An 18,031-nucleotide genomic window follows, 5' to 3' on the forward strand; every position below is an offset into this window, starting at 1 on the left:
ACCGGGTCGCGGGTTCGCGACTGGACTCGACGAGTCCAGATATGGACTCGGCGAGTCTGCGTTGTTTAGCGAAAACCCTAACCGTTCAGGTTTGGGACGTATAAGAGGCACTTATTGGCCGTCATTGTTCATTTTAGCCTTCTGAGAAGAACCCTAAATCGATTGGGTACATCTGGAGCAAAGTTTAAGGGCCATTGTTGATCTTGGAAGAGTTGTTGTGCAAGGAAGAGAAGGGCTTGGCTAAAGGAACAACAAGGGAGTCACGTTCTGAGGATTTGGGGACACAGAGGGCACATTATTCAGGTAAGAATTCGAGTTATGCTCTGCTATGTTGATGTGTCATGGAATTAGGGTTTATGGAACCCCTTTTGTGACTAGATTGAATGTTACCCTAGTTCCCCAAACGATTGTAACCCTGTATTGGGACCTTTGTAGGTCCAGAATGTCCCATGCCTGTGCATTTCGGGAATTGATGAAGGCTTTGGATTGGAATCCTTATGCCTTAGGTCAAAATGTGAATTATGAATCATGGGGTGTATCATGAGCACTGAAATGAGGACCTTACGTGATGGATCAGTCTAGGAAGGCCAGACTTATGAATGGTCGGAGCAGTTCTGCCATTAGAAAGCAGTTTGAGAGGTTGCATGGCATGGACTCGCCGAGTCCGATGAACAGACTCGGCGAGTAGCTTGAAGGTTTACTGGGACTCGTCGAGCTGTTCTTCAGACTCGGCGAGTTGAGTCGGGGTGGCCCCGCGATTCTTCCAGGAGGAACTCGTCGAGTAAAAAGGGGATACTCGATGTGTAGGAAGGGTATCTTAAGGAATCGGTGAGTTAAGGGCGAGTGGACTCAGAGTCGTTGACTCGGCGAGTCTTGGGGTGACTCGGCGAGTTAGATCGCGGGTTGAGTGAAATTCTGAGTATGGGGACTCGGCGAGTCATAGGGTTGACTCGGCGAGTAGGGTCAGTCAGGGGTTGACTTTGACCTTGTCTTTGACCAAGGATTTACCAGTGGTCCAGGGGCATTTTGGGTAATTGTTGTTATTGTTTGAGTTCAGTGCATTGGTGACTGTCCAGAGGTGGAGATCGTATCAGTGATCGGAGCAGCTTGAGCTATCTGTTCAGTCGGCAGTTTCGAGGTGAGTTATCCTCACTATATCGTTAGGGTTATGGCACCAAGGCCGACCCTTTTTACCGGATGGAAATCCGGGTAGTTGTCATTATATGTTACAGGCCGGAAGGCATTATATGTTACGGGCCGGAAGGCATTACTATGTGGACCGGAAGGTCATGGCCTGGAAAGGCGTATGTATGCATTTAGTATGTTGACTGATTCATAGGGTAATGTTATGATAGTGACCGGCTAGACCGGTATCTTGTTAGAGTAATGCTATGATATGTGATCTGTTGATCGATTGTTGTCTATGAACTGCTATATGATTGTTTGTTATGTTATATATGCATTTTATGCTTATGGGCCGGAAGGCAATATGTTATGGGCCGGAAGGCGATATGTTATGGGCCGGAAGGCATTACTATGTGGACCGGAAGGTCATGGCCTGGAAAGGCGTATATGTGGTTGGTATTCTGGGGGTATCTCACTAAGCTTTCGGGCTTACAGTTGTGGTTTTATGTTTCAGGTTCTCAAGAGTCTGTAGCAAGGCAAAGGCGTGATCGTACCGTTCCTCGCGTTGGTGTTTTATGAATTGAACCTGGGAAATACTCTGTTAAATAATGTATTGAAAACCTTTTGTAACAACATTATTAAAATGAGTGGCTTTTGAAAAGTTTTAATTGTTTTGAAATTTTGGATGTTACAATGATCAGTTACAATGAAGCCTAGATCGTTAGAGTAATACAAATTCAACATCGATTGGTGATAACGACAAGGAAATCTGGATCGATTGTAGATCTAGATCTGACAACGAAAGGAGAAGACGAGGAATAAAAGTTGGAGGTGATGCGCTGATAGAAAGAATTTGTGTATACCTGATGAGATGGAGGGGAGGAAAGGGAAACTGGGATGGAGGATCCGGTGGCCGATTGCTGATTCATTCTATGGGGTGACGATTGACGACGACATGATCAATTGATAATGAATATTAATCTATTCAATCAATAAGGGAGACAATTGGCGGAGGAGACCATGGATTTCGGTTGGTGGTTCTTGATTGAGGGGAACGATCGTTGATGAAGTTGTGGAGAAAAAGATGGATGATGATACCATCAACTAATCGAGGGATTTGGGAGAAAGATGTCACACCCCCGAACCAGGACGACAAAAACGTCTGGGGGCGGGTGACTTCATCTTGTAATATCATAACAGTTGATTATAAATGAAACATAGCAACCAAACATCTACATTACAGATACCAACATGCAGTGTTTACAACTTTGTATTTGTTCATGAAGTTACATCCAAAAATAACATAATGTATGATATTTCAAAAATACAACAATTATCCAAAATCCATATCTGCAAAACCTGCTTACTGAGTCCCTGAGAATACGAGTCGTTTTGAAAAGCGTCAACATAGAATGTTGGTGAGTTCATAAGCATATTTTTAAGAAAACTTTGTAATAGTTTGTAAAACTCCAGAAAATCCAATATTTTTTGTAAAAATAGTTTGAGAGTCTCATTCCAAATCATGTATAATTGCATGCATGTTCTTTTGTTTCCTTATTTTGAAATTAGAGAGAGAGTGTTCTCAGAAAATCCTGTGTTTTTTGTTATACGAAAAGTCGTGGTCTTAAAATCCTAAGACCAGAGTGGTGAAATTAATTACAAAATAGACGACACATAGTTTTGTACTTTATAAAATGAGTAGAGTGTATATTCCGCGTAAATTTTAAAATAATATTGTTATTCTCCATGTGAGTCGTTACAACCATACTAATGTAACTAGAGCGGTGTCTTGAGGTTCTTCAGGCCTTGGTTTCTAATAAGATATTTGTCACCCTAGACTGGCCTGTCTAGCTGTAGTGAACAGCTCAGGTGTGGGGGCGTCAACCCTGTATAGATCTATACACAATATCCCGCTCTCCTTCCAGGAGACTCTGGTTATAACTACAAGACTTACGGTGTACACTGAAGAGGTACGGTGAATGAGTGTCTCACAAGAACCTCAACAACATTTACGCAAATTTTCGAATCCCATTATTGAATATTATAAATAACATTCCTAGTGTATATTTATGACTGATGTTTTATGACAGGCAATAATTCATGTCGTAAATTTACACATTGCACTAAGAGTGTTTAGAAGCCTTTATGACAGACAGTTTATGTCATACAACTTTTGTGTCGTAAAAGTCTAATTAGTTCACCATTTTGGTAGGTTTATTTATAAACTCTTTTAACAAATATTCAATTTTTGAACTAATATATTTATAACATTTTGTGTAAAAATAACATATTACCATAGGCTATACACCATAATAATAATAACTTTTACATGTCTCGATTATTCTACAATGCACATAAAACTTAAAAAATTTCATTATATTTTATGTATTTATACAAATTTTGTGGAAAAGTGAGTTTGTTCCATTTTTACTACAATTTTCATAAATAACCCATTTTTACCACAAATATCCTAAATGACTCATTTTTACCATAATTATCATAAATAGCCCATTTTACCACAATTATCATAAATAGCCCATTTTTACCACAATTATCATGAATAACCCATTTTTATAAGTGTTTGTGGCAAAATTTTATATATTTAAATTTAACATTTTGAGTGTAAATGTTCATATTTTACCATTTTTCAAGCTTTCATAACCAAAAATTGTTTTAACATTTTCTTGGACATATTTTTGTGATTTTTAACACACATCAAGAGAAACTATTTTTCAGCTAACAACTTGTTTCCATGTTTTACAAAACACCAAAATAAATGAAACAACACCAAGATAACTATGTTCCAACAACTTGAGACTTAACAAAATCTCAAGCTCCTGGAGTGTAAGCATGAAATATCAGCATTTCATCACACATAAACATACATACACATAAATACATGCAATTATCCAAAGAGTTTACACAAGACTAGACTTGTATCCCGCCCCCCCAAAAAAATAAAGAAAAATAAAAAATAAGGGGTATGAAGATCACCTTGGGGATTTTTTTGAAATGTAGAGGAAAATGAAGAAGGATTACGAGCCTAGCTTGCCTTTTTGAGGGTAATCTCAAAAATATGGGTGTTCTAAGGAGTTTGACACACAACAAAGAGTGTAAATTGAAAGTTCTAAGCACACATATGAAGCTGTGACATCCCCATTTTCACAGCCAGAAAAGACTGATTATGTTTATGCTTTATAAAAATCAGAGTACCTCCTTTAATAAAAATGTTGCGGAATTTGTTCCCAGTAAAACATGATAAATACGTTATCAAAGGATTTCTGAAGAAAAGTATTTTTATTCATTTTAAAACATTTGGGATGTCATGGTCAATATAGAAACATAAGCATAAACAGAACTTACATTCATTATCACTAGTGATTTACATCTCCTTAATCTCTCAGTGTAATGTAGCTTTATATCGACACCTGTGATACAATTAAACTAAGTGGGTCAGGTTGGGAAACTTGGTGAGTACATAGGGTTTTCAACCCACAATAACATAGTTAATTTGTTTCTTCACATAATACATGTCAAACAATTAACCCGATTACCCATCCCCATTTTCTTCATTTAATATTCCCTAAAGAACTATGTTAAGGGTCATCTCCTATATCGTATTTACCACTCATTTCTTTACATCGTATTTCCTTATATGTTCGTTCCTAAGGACTTTTCCTAAGGATCATCTCCTACATCCCATAGACAGCAATGATTCGGGGATTACTCCCTCCATACATGCCTAGTAAGGGTTGGGGTATCATCGCATGAATACGTAGTTACAACATCGTCTGAACTTGTAATTCATAGTAAGGGTTGGGGTATCATCGCATGAATACGTAGTTACAACATCGTCTGAGCTTGTAATTCATAGTAAGGGTTAGAGTATCATCACATGAATACGTAGTTACAACATTGCCTGAACTCGTAATTCATCACCTACAGGTTATGAGCCTGCTGGTGCTTCCACGGGGTTGTTTATAATAGTCCGTGGTCGCCATCTATACTCTGGTAGATGACTACATCTCCAAATTGTCGGACAAGGTTATAGTATCTTTCATCCTACATCACCGATTCATCATCACCTATCTATCCTCACCTAATTATCATCACCTTCCTATCATCACCTATCTCTCATCATTTTATTTCATCACACACCAACTATTTCATCTACCCATGTTTTATCCCAACATATTTGTAGATATAAAATAAATATGTAGTTTAAATCATTTAAAACATATATAAAATCATTCATCCAGCATAGACAACAAGTATCCAGATAATATGCACACATAGCACGTAATTGATATAAAATACTTCATATCTATGTGTAAGATGAAAGGGACCATACACTCACTTGATAAGGTGGTGACTCGGTACTCGGACAGCGCTTCGTTTACTTTAAAATAATTTCCTTCGACGAAACCTAGTATTATTACCACTAGATTTTAGTCTAATATTTACCGTGACTAATTATTAGTCTTATTATTATTATTATTATTATTATTATTATTATTATTATTATTATTATTATTATTATTATTATATAAGCGTTTAAACAATACTTTCCAACCACTATGTACAGACAGGGGCCAGAAATAAAACACCGGAGGGCAAGACCATTTTGGCATATAGCACTTCTGAAATCCAACAACCCTATGCGGCCCTTTAAACCAGATTCCCCGTACCGCGAGTAGTTAAAAGGATATTGTAACGACACTTATATAAGTCATAATAATAGCTCAAATACTTATTATAAGTTCATAATAATAATACTAATTTTAAATATAAGCTATATTAAAATAGGGTAAGCATAACTTACTTACAAGAGGGGTTTTAGCTAGGAGTCGGGATCTGCAGGGGCAGAACTTTGTCGCTAAATCTTTCTAAGAAAGATTCGTGCAACGCTTCAGCACTCACCTTACTATACTAAAACTACAGAAACAGAAGTCGAATCACGAGGGACCGAAATGCTCGGGGGATAAGAAGAGAAATACTCTTGAATCAAGAGAATGGTGCAAGAAATATGAGAGTCCAAACCTCTTATTTATAATAATTGAATTTACAAAAACTACCCTCCATAATTACTTAATGACCTTATAGTTATATAAACGACTAAACACCCATTCATAATACTATTTTAAATAGATTTAACGATATTTGTACTATACTAACATCAAATGTACTCAACACTAGTCTTATAATAACCGCATCATCGATACCCTTCTAATGATATATACATTTGTATATATATATATGTGTACGTATATATGATTTATACTTTATTTTAATACATAAATATGCTATTATAATTTGTAACTCATTCATACTAACTCCATTTTTTACGTTCTTTATATTCACGCATTGGTATTTACGAGTACTACAACTTTCATTTAGACGCCGTCAGCTAATTCTCATTCTGTCTCAGATTTTCAAAACTGTATCGAATTTATCGCGCTCGAAGAGTAGGGACCAAATTTCGTCCATATCGTTAACATACGAGCTCTACTCTCGACATTCCTTATATTCGCGCGTAGGTAAAAATAAGATCTAAAACTTTCATTTAGAGTCTGTCGGCTAATTCGCAACTGATCTTAAATTTAACACTAGGAGGAGATTATACTGTTAAATGTCCGCGTAAAATTCATAACTTCTACATACGGACTCCGTTTTCGTCTGTCTTTTTACCGTTGAGTTCCTATTAATGAGATCTTCAACTCTCATTTAGATCACGTAGGCTAAAAACTGCTCGAACTAAAATTCGAGTTTCGGACCGTGTACTGCTATGTCAAATGTTAGAAAATTCATAACTTCCTCATACGAAGTCAGATTTGGGCGTTCTTTTTATGGACGCTCTCATTTTAACATATTCTACGACTTTTGTTTAGATTACTAAGGCTAAAAAGTCATCTATCGTAAATTCACTATTTACGTCTCCCAGTGCCGTGCTGGTATTGCCGAAAAACTTCGACGGGTTATAACTTCTTTGTTATAACTCGGATTTCGGCGTTCTTTATATGTACTGAATCCTTGTAATATATAATACAACTTGGTTAAGATTAATCCTTCTAAATAATCTTCCATCAAAAACTCATTTTTGATGCTTATTGTCTCTAAATTGACTAGCTCGGATCTGCGGGCGTTACAGAAGCAAAAACACTTGAATCAAACATGAACTTACAAACTTTGTGATCCTTGGATGAAGACTTCTTTGAAGAACACACACTCACACAAAATCTTAGAGAGAGAGGATGAGAGAATGTTGAATGTTGAGAGGAAATGAGTTGGAATTGAAGCTGTGAATCAGGGTGGAGAGGGAGATAGTGGCAGGGAGGTAGAGAAGAGGGGGAAAGGGGGTAGGAGTTGACCTATGGTGTGATGTGAGATGCATGGGTGTTTGTGGGACAAAACCTTTGTTATATGGTGTGCTATATTGAGGTGGCCTCTCTTATTACACAAGTCATTTTCCTTTTTTTTTTTTTTTTTTTTTTTAATAAATGGGCCAACCGATTAGGGAGGTTCTCGGCCCACATGATGGCCTAAAATGGTGGGCTTCGATTTGCCTTGGTCCAAGAGAGTTTTCGGCCCACTTAAAAGGTCTTCGACCCAATTAAAGCCCTAAGCAGGGGTTCTCGGCCCAACTAAGACTCAAGTGTTATTCATGAATCATCTAACCACAATCTTTTATACAGTAAAACAATATATTTTTATGAGATTTAATACCTAAGCTTAGGTGTGCTGTAATATATATTCATTTTTCTCATATATATATATATATATATATATATATATATATATATATATATATATATATATATATATATATATATATATATATATATATATATATATATATATATATATATATTTAAATTATGTAAGAATATGAAAATGATACGAATAAATTTCTCTATATTTTAAACTATATGCAACATAAAGCTTGAGATAGATGTCCAATGATTAAATCAACACATCTTAAAAACTTTAAAACATGATTTAATACACTTTGAATTCAAAGAACTAAAGAGCTACAAAGGGAAATTTATAAAAAAATCCTAAAATTTTGAAAAAAACTTCAATAAAATCACAACTTTGTTTTAACAGAAAAGTCTTAATTATTTAATATTTTATTCAAATTGATGAAAAAATTATTTTTTATATTTCACCATCAAATGATGTTTTAACAGAAAAGTCTTAATTATTTAATATTTTGTTCAAATTGACGAAAAAATTATTTTTTATATTTCACCATCAAATGACAAATTGTATGGTTTTTTCAAAAACAATATGACTTTTCTATTTCAAAACAATATATAACTTTATTGAAACATTTTGCTGATTTTCTAGCTACAAAACCAAAACTTTTATCAATAATTGCAATGTAGAATGGATGATAAGTGAACTTTGAAAACTGTCGACCTCCTCTTTTTCAAAAAAATATCCATCAATTTCCAAAAATAAATAATTCGATATTTTATAACACCACCCGCAAAGATGTCACCACCGCCAATATCCACCCTTATCCCCTCCACCACCATTCTTACCGCCGTATTTCCGCCAAAGTCCCCGCAATCATCATCACTTTCCGACCCCAAACAAAGTCAATCCTCGTCTTCTCTCAGCCTCGTTCCGACCACCCGCAGAAAGGCTGCCGCCGGCGTCATTCTAACATCCATAGTTTCACTCATCCATTTCCTCCATCAACCTCCTGTCGCCACCGCATTCTCCTTGGGCATTTGTACGTGAACTACGATTCATGCTCGCTTCTCGATTACTCCATCGTTTTTTCGGATCAATTTGTCTACTCATTGATGTGATATGTTAAATTATCTCAGCAGGACCAAAGGATTGGCTGAGAGAACAAAAGAAGAAGGCATCCAAGTATCTATTAGCTCCGATTGATGCCTCTCGCAACAGTCTCCAGGCTGCATACCTCATAATCAGTACTGTTCTGAAATTGGTTAATTTCTTTGGTATCGATTAGATTGAAGTTGAATTTGTTCTGAAATTGATTAATGTGAATTGTGATTCGCCAGCAGCTAGTGGAACTTCACCGGAAAAAGACTTGGAAGAAGTTCAACGGCTGCTTATATCGGCTTCTAGAGACTGTATTCCTCAGGAAAGGAATTCCATTGTTACTTTTCAATCTAATACTGGCGTTGAGGTTTTTCTCTATATCCCTAATTCCTTCCCTTCGATACTTGAACTATTCATCTCTCATTGTTACTTTCAGTTTATAAGGAGATACAGCTTTTGATTGATCCGCCATTTTTAATGGAATATGACCTTCGTTTTCTTTTCTGCTTGCAAATTGCTTATTATAATCTTCAAGTAAATGAAATCATCATATTTCAACTTGCAGGTTTGCACATTCAAATTGGTCCTAAAAAATGCAGCTTCACTGCTTGAAGACACTGATCCAACAAAGGTGGAGGCTGAGGCTAAGCTCACTGATCTTGAAAGGTACTTCAGAATGATTATTTCTTTTCTTCCCAGAAAAAAAAAAGTGTTCACTTTTTCATATTTCTTGAATTTTAAATACAATAAAAAAATATTGGTCCTTTCTTTTTTCAATTAGTTTCTTTTTTGAGAAAGTTTGTTACTTTCTTCAATTGCAGGTCTCTTAGTTCTCTTAATACTGTTGCAAATGGTACTTCCCCTCGGCTTGTATCTGACAGGTATTTCTCAAACATTCAGGACACAATAAAAATATACTTTTTCAGACAAAAAAGTACCAAAATTTCGGATTTCAGAAAAGAAAAAACTCGGAAATTTCAAGAACAAATCCGTATTCTGGAATTTTGAGAAAATACTTTGTTTTTTTATTAAAATCTAACAAAAAGTTAAAGAAACATAGCAAATGGAAAGTATAAACGATACAAGGGCTTGAAAACAAACATTTGATTGAAAAAATGTGACATTAAACACTTCGAAATGAACATTTCAAACATAACCTTTAAAAAAAACACTCCAGGATTTCAAGAACAAGTCCAAAATAGGGCATGATTGAAAAAGTAGTTATTTTTCAAAACCCAGACATTTTTTTGGTTATTTCTTTAAATTGGATAAAAATATAGTTAGTTTAGTTAATACCCAACTAGTGAAGTACATTGTTATTTTCCTATACGTTACTTTTCTTCTCTTTTCTACAGACAAAAAGTGGCAGATGCACTAATGGACACCATATCTTCCCTTAACAAATTCGAACAGGGTGTCAAAGATTGTCTTGAAATTTGACTCATTCAATTACTTTCTTGAATTTTCCTCATGTTTTCAAGAAACTCTTGATACCAACATTCATGTCACACTTGTTTCTTTCTTGTGATAACATTATATTATTTTTACTGAATCACATCAACACCAACTTAACAAACCTAACATAAATATAAAAACTTTGTATAAATATAAATATAAGAAAAAAAGATTCACCAAAGATATGTAAGTCAAATTCAATTGTATTTTGGAATTGCCTCTCCTTACAAATCCTTTTTGTTTTGTGATTTGCTAATTTAATAAAGTAATAAGGCACTGCGTTGTCTTTCATTATTATATTTTATGATTTGTTTTCATGTAAACTGTAATTGCATGATGATTTCTTATTAATTTATGACATCTCATTCATGTAAGTTGTAATTGTGGCTAAGTTTGGTATATTCTTAGTATAGAAGTTCATAGTTCAAAATTTTGAAAATAGCATAAATTCTTTATATGGGTATATATGTATAATTGGGACAACAATGTTTAGTTTAAAATTTTGAAAATAATACACTTGATACGTATATAACATGTTGATTTTTCAAGCTTGCAACACTAGAGTGTAACAATTTATGATATAAACTTAGCATTTAATGTATGATTAATAGATTATTGGTTCATTGTAATTTGATGTTATAAAAATGCCTCAACTCAACATTGATATCATATTTGTTTGTTTACTGTGGATAACATTATATCTTTTTCATTACTCCGTCAAAGAATCAACACCAACAAACCTAACATAAATATAAAAACTTTGTATAAATATAAATATAAATATAAATATAAATATAATAAAAAAAGATTCACGAAGAAATAGTTTTTGGTGAACCAGAAGCTTGCACCAAATACAACCGACAGCAAGGCGTTCCATCATCGGGGTGGTTCTGAAATGACCTCGGTACCCCTCGCAACTTATTAAACAAATTAAGCGGATCATGCAACAACCCATAATCAGCATCCGGATCCCCAATTTGTGAAAGATTCACCTCCGAAAACCCTAAAGTAGGTAGCAAATGATCAGGCCAATCACTGTAGAAATGAAAGCTGTTAGAACTCGAAAGCGTTGTTGATTGTTTGTTCATGAAATCGGCTAACAAAACGGTTTTTGTGAGGCTGCAATTGTCTGCTATTGTTTTCAATACTCCCATGGCTTGTGAATGAGGGAGATAATAGATTATTCCTTCAAGAATCCAGACTGTGTTTTTTTCGGGGATGAAGCCTGATGATTGAAGCTTTTTGAACCAGTCTTCTTCTCTCATATCTGCTGCTATTCTTGTGAGGGATTTCGATTGTGGGTTTATGGAGTTGTTTATTGCTGTTTGAAGTAATGTCTCTTTCATTTCCAAGACTTCTGGGAAGTCTATTTCGTAAACATCGCTTTCTTTTAAGCAGCTCAATCGGTATGCCCTTGTGTCCATTCCTGTATGTATGCAGACAAAATAACATGAATATTGCCCAAATTTATATATTTTTTAAAAATACTTTAGTGTTAAAAGACTTAAATCATAAAGTATGTTGTGAAATCAATAAACCGCTCGATAAACAGGTGAAAGTATGTTGCCAAGTTGTTGTTTAGTACATTTTATACCAGTAAAATAGTTAGTGGTTAAATTGATAAAACAGTAAAAATAAATTGTGTGTTTTTAGTATTTACAACAAACAATGGCCTTTTAGATCATCAACTCATAGGGGTTTTTAGTAAAAATAATGTTTGGCTAGCTTATAAAATGTAAAATGACTTATGACTTTCTTAATGCTTTTATAAAAAAAATGTTTGAATTAGTTTTTGTAATGGGAAAAATTAGTAAGTCAATAAGTTAAAAAAATGTTTGACTAGCTATTATATGTAAAATGACACAAAAATGACTTATTAACTTATGATTTTTTCAAAAAATTAGTTATTTGAAACTTTTTTAAACTTGCGTTTTCAATCTTATCAAGAATTCAAATCGAAACGTCTTTTTCTCCGTCTAAACATCTTTTTAATTTATTGACTTTTTGAAAACCCCAATAAATAATAAGTTGTTTCAAAAAGCAATCTCAAATACCCTCTTAATACCATTTTCTACATCAAGTTGATAATAATTATATAAAAGGAATATTACTTTTTAAGGTAATTAAGTTTTCGGTTTGTTTACATCTGAATAATTATGTTTTTTGATACACATCTAGGTAACAAACTTATTGGAAGTGTTCACATGTGACCATTATCACCTGTTATAGCAGGTCATAATGGTAATATATGAATACTTTCAACAAGTTCGTTACATAGACGTGTAAAAAAAATAGTTACTTAAATATGAACAACGAAAAGTAAGAGTAAATTACACGGATGGTCCTTGTGGTTTGGAGGGATTTGTGGGTTTGGTCCCTAACTTATTTTTTTAATTCGGATGGTCCTTGCTGTTTATTTTTGTTATGCGCTTGATCCTTGTCATACCTAAAAAGACTATTGTGCCCTTATCAATTTATTTTTTTAATAATTTTTCTTACTTATGTATTTATTTTTTTTATATATTAAAAAAAATTAATAGACCCTATATATCTATATCTGCTCACCATAAACCTAAAACAATGTTTGAGAAATTTAATATGGGTCCCACCGGTCGCCATCTCATCTCTCATCCTCCTCAACTTTTATTTCATTTCCATCTTTAATGATATTGACGTCTTCATAATCCCTTTTTTTTGGTTCGTCAACTCCGGCGAGCCAACACCACAACCCACTAAAGATCCACAACCCACTAAAGATGAAGAGACAATGGGTTGTGGTGTTACTTCACTAGAGTTGAAGGACCGAAGAAAAAAGGATGTTGAAGACATCGATGTCACTGAAGATGAGAAAGAAATAGAAGTTGAGGAGGATGAAAGATGAGATAGTGACCGGTGGGAGCCAGATTAAAATTTTCAAATGTGGTTTCAGGTTTAGGGTAAGTAGGTACAAATATGTGGGGTCTATTAAATTTTTTTAAATATATAAAAAATAAATACATAAATAAGAAAAACTAAATAAATAAACAAATTAATAAGAGCACAATAGTCTTTTTAGGTAAGGTAGGAACCAAACATGCAACAAAAATAAACAATAAGGATCATCCGAGTTAAAAAAATAAATTAGGGACTAAACACACAAATCCCCCCCTAAACACAGACATGTAATTTACTCATACTTTTCATTGTTAATATTTGAGTAACTATTTTTTTTATATACATCTAGGTAACAAACTTGTTGGAAGTGTTCACATATGATCATTATGATTTGCTATAGTAGGTCATAATGGTCATATGTGAACACTTCCAATAAGTTTCTTACCTAGATGTATACAAAAAAACATAACTATCCAGATATGAACAAACCGAAAAGTTAATTATCTCAGTAAGTAATATATTTTTATTTTGTATACATTTAGTCATTGAAATTTTTTGTCTAGATTTGACCCCTTAACTTTTTTTTGTACACATCCGGTCATTATAATCGACTACTTTAGGTTAAGCCGAAAAAATGACTTAATAGGGTAATATATTTTTCCAATTTATACACATTTAGTCTTTAATGTTTTTGTACACATTTAATCATTTCTTTGGGTTGTGCTCACGACATCCTATATGGGACAATCATTAAAAATGTGTTTTCATATGTGGCTCGTTCCTCACTTATATCAGTAATATAATTCACGAATCGGTTAAATAATGTTGGTACTTTAGTTTTCTCAAAGCAAAAGATATCTTCGCCTTTGGTTTCATCTATCTTCATAGCAGACAACGAGATTCTTTTTGATTGCTTCCTCCCGATTCAAATTTTCACTACCAATACAAGAATTAAGGAAGACACTAAAAGAATTTGCACTTCCAATGCAAAAGAACATATTAGCAAAAGAATTCTTATATCTCCATAACATACAACGAGATTCTATGTAATTGCTTCCTCCCAACTCGAATTTGCATTTTCAAGACAAGGAATATCGTTGTATGATATGGAGATAGATGAAACTAAAGCCGAAGACAGCTTCTAATTGAAGAAAACTAAGACACTAACATTATTTGACTGAATCATGAATTAGGTTACTGATATAAGGGGCAAACAATGTATAAAAACACTTCATTAATAATTGTCCCACGTAGGATGTCGTGAACAAAACCTGAAGAAACCGGTCATAAGTACTAAATGTATACAAACTGAAAACTATATGACCCTATTAAGTCATTTTTTTCGGTTTAACTTGGAGTAACTGATTATAAGGACCAAATATAGGAAAAAAAACAAGTCAAATAGTCAAAATATGAAAAAAAAAATATTCAATGATTAGATATGTACAAAATAAAAAATACCATTACCTGATTAAGGGGTGTTTGGATTAGCTTATTAGCTTATTTTTTGTGGGAATAAGCAATAAGCAAGTGGAAGATGCTTATAAAAATTAGCTTATTTAGCTTATTCCTAACACAATAAGTTGGTTTTTAAAGATTTTATCCAAACACTTAAACTTAGCTTATTGTGGTGGAAATAAGCAAATAAGAAATAAACATCCTCTTTTTTTCCTATCCAAACACCCCTAAGTCATTACCCTTAGTGTGTGTATGTGTGTGTGTGTGTATATATATATATATATATATATATATATATATATATATATATATATATATATATATATATATATATATATATTCTAGATGTATATTTGTTTTTATTTAAAACTTATATAGTTTTAAAACATAACCCGCATATTTATTAGTTTACGCTTACAATAAACTATTAAATATCTTTCTATTTTTTGTGTATACTATCTTCTTATTTATTTTAGATGGTGACAAGTATCATTTAATTTAATTTAAATTTGATCGGACTGTTCAATTTATACATTTATCATCATCTTAAATAGATAGGAAAAAAATAAAAACAAAAGGTATGAAAACATTTAATTTCTCTAACTAAAAATAACGATGTTCCAAGGACCAATTTATCTTAATATATTTGATATTAATAAATAGCATAAAACTATAATTTGGTATTATTTATTGGATCGATATCAAAATTTGATGTAATATAAATATTAAATTGGAACAACTTTAATATAAAATGAATTTATTATGAAGAATATTAATATATTTTATATTTAATTATTATAATATTTGTCATAATTTAAGAGTACATGTTAGACTTTTAATGATTTAATTAAGGAAGTAAATACTTTAGACCAACTTCAATCTATTTTTATTTTTTCCCCAAAAAAATGAAATAAAAAATAGAATAAATGATGTTTCATCTCCAAACTTACTTTATTTCTTACCCCATTTTTACCTCTAAAAGATATATTGCTAGTATATATATTCTAATCTTCCAAAATCCAACTTATATAAATTATCATACACACCTTTTCTACTATTTTGGTTTTAACAAATATATAATCTATATTTTTTTCATTGCAATAATATTAAATAAATAAGATTATATTTATAATACTTAATTATAAGTTTTTGTAAAATACGTCATCGTGTTTTACAATTTTAATATATATTTAAAGTTTTATATGAATTTGATAAATAAAGAACAAACTTTATATTTATAATTAATTAATATAAATTTTTATATAACACAATATTCTAAGTATTAAATATTACATTTAATTATTATTAATAGATAAAAATAAACTAAAAATGTATAAATATAAAAAAAAAGACTAAAGCTGATAACTCATTCTTATTTTAGAAGAAATGAATAATATAACACCATATTTTGTTGTTATAATATTTATTTCTTAAAAAATAGAGGAATAAATAGAATAAAGTTGGAAAAGAATGAAAAAAGAAACGAAAGAAATAATTAATAGTTAAATTAAGAGACTAATTAAAGTAGCTTATGTTTTTTTAGATTTTGCCCAAATTCTTAACACTTATTAGCATAATAAACAACATTAAATATCAATTTAGCATTCTATAACTAGTGATCATCATATACAATATTTAGCACAATAAACCATACCAAAATTTCTTAGTGGTTTAATCTCTAAAAAATAGAGTTAACATAACATAACAAGTTAGCATTTTGTATAACGTCCCCTCCAACACATATTCATACTATTGTAGATATCCGTGTCAATATCATTATGCCAATTATAGCATATTAAATTAGAAACAAAAGTACAAATTGTTATGCGATCAGTACAAACTAACCCAAGAATTCAAAAAAAAAAAAAAAAAAAAAAAGAAGAAGCGATCACGAACCTGCACCAAGAAGAACGACCTGAGCTCCGCCGCCAAACGACTCAAGAGCCGCCTCGAGCTTGGATTCAAACCATAAAGTCCGAACAGCAAGAATCACCCCAGAAACTTCTCTCGCATTATTCATCCGGTCATTCTTAATCTTCTCATAAAGATTGGTCAAATACGTTTCTCCGGCGAACAACTCCGCCAGCTGATCATTCACAACATGCTTCCAAAGTGCCCTTCCGGCCGCCGTCTGACAAGCCGATCGTTTAACCGAGTCCCAATCACTCTCAATCGTTGCATGAAGCTCCCGGAGAGCTTCACTGTACAACAACTCCGGCCGCGGCCAGTTTTGGTGGTCGGGAAGTCTGCCATTTTGTTCGTACGCCATGTTTATGGCAGTTGGGTTTTGAAAGAGTAAATAGAGGGAGATAGAGAAGAAGAAGGGTAATGTTGGAAATATATATATAATTTATAGCTAAGGGATAAGGGAAAAAGAGATAGCCACACAATACACTTGAAATTTGAAATGAAACCAAATGGTTAAATCGTATCCATGTTGTTTGCATAGGGTCGTGAAGTAGTCCACGAAGGCCACCCATTTTTGCTATACCTTTTGGTATTCTTCAACACTCTGAAAAAAGTAAGCTTCAAATCAATGGAGCCCATAAGAGTGAGATTATTTTGAGGTTACAAGTGCTGATGCGTCAAGTACAAGTGGTGTGGAAAGATCTTGAGAGACGTCATGTTTTGAGTAAATGGAAGTGATAAAGTACAGTTTTTGTTTTGTTTTGTTTTGGGAATAGGAATGGTTGGTGGTGGTGATAATGGTGTAAAGACAGGCTGTCTTGATCTTGTTGTAGAATGTGGTTTTCAGGTGGTTAGAATTAGGATGCTATGGACTACTTCAACAATTAGCTATTGATATACTTTTTCGTCGTTGGATATTTTAATGTACTAAAATATCAAGTAGAAGAGGGTCAAGAGACGATCCAACAACATAACACATCATACAAATGAAGTGAATATTTTATAGGGTAAAATTAAAAATGTGTAGTAATTGTATAAATCAAGTACAGAACAAATTTAACTTCTCATAACCATATATAACATATTTCAATCATCATCTTCATCTTATAACAATACCCGTGTGGGGTCGGGTTAACCGATAGTTGCTATCTTTTTCATGTAACTTATCTTTTTGTTTGTTTGGTATTGGTTTGGGAGCTCATGTATATCTTTTAAAGTAAGTTGATATTTCTTGTATGTAAAATTATAAATAATTAGTAACAATTTCATATGTAAAATCAAATAATACTTTTTGATGAGACATTAGACATATGTCAAATATATATGTCCCACAAACTATTAGTTTTTTTTTAAGATGGACGGAGTCGAACGGATTTGATGGCTGGTTCACAGCAATACTACAAGTACCGTGGGC

General features: G+C 32.9%; 2 protein-coding genes across 3 annotated transcripts; one reads left to right on the plus strand and one right to left on the minus strand.

The window, feature by feature from the left end:
• The first annotated feature begins 8,487 nt into the window (after positions 1-8,487).
• LOC111890314 (uncharacterized) lies at positions 8,488-10,474 on the plus strand. Of its 2 annotated transcripts, none has more exons than XM_023886457.3 (6): positions 8,488-8,863; positions 8,961-9,068; positions 9,165-9,289; positions 9,488-9,588; positions 9,744-9,803; positions 10,278-10,474. In XM_023886457.3, exons 1-6 carry the CDS (start codon positions 8,620-8,622, stop codon positions 10,360-10,362), a joined length of 723 nt encoding a protein of 240 aa, XP_023742225.1. In that variant the 5' UTR covers positions 8,488-8,619; the 3' UTR covers positions 10,363-10,474. The 2 variants fall into 2 exon arrangements, with proteins under 2 accessions (XP_023742225.1, XP_023742224.1); XM_023886456.3 differs by having other exon boundaries at positions 8,490-8,863; positions 9,162-9,289.
• Positions 10,475-11,118: 644 nt separating this feature from the next.
• On the minus strand, positions 11,119-17,110 carry LOC111890312 (uncharacterized). Its single transcript, XM_023886455.3, has 2 exons — positions 16,606-17,110; positions 11,119-11,803 (listed from the first exon to the last, which is right to left on the minus strand). Exons 1-2 carry the CDS (start codon positions 16,976-16,978, stop codon positions 11,187-11,189), a joined length of 990 nt encoding a protein of 329 aa, XP_023742223.1. The 5' UTR covers positions 16,979-17,110; the 3' UTR covers positions 11,119-11,186.
• Positions 17,111-18,031: the final 921 nt, after the last annotated feature.

Source organism: Lactuca sativa, chromosome 4 (genome assembly GCF_002870075.4).
Source record: "Lactuca sativa cultivar Salinas chromosome 4, Lsat_Salinas_v11, whole genome shotgun sequence".
In the NCBI taxonomy this organism is placed as follows: Eukaryota; Viridiplantae; Streptophyta; class Magnoliopsida; order Asterales; family Asteraceae; genus Lactuca; species Lactuca sativa.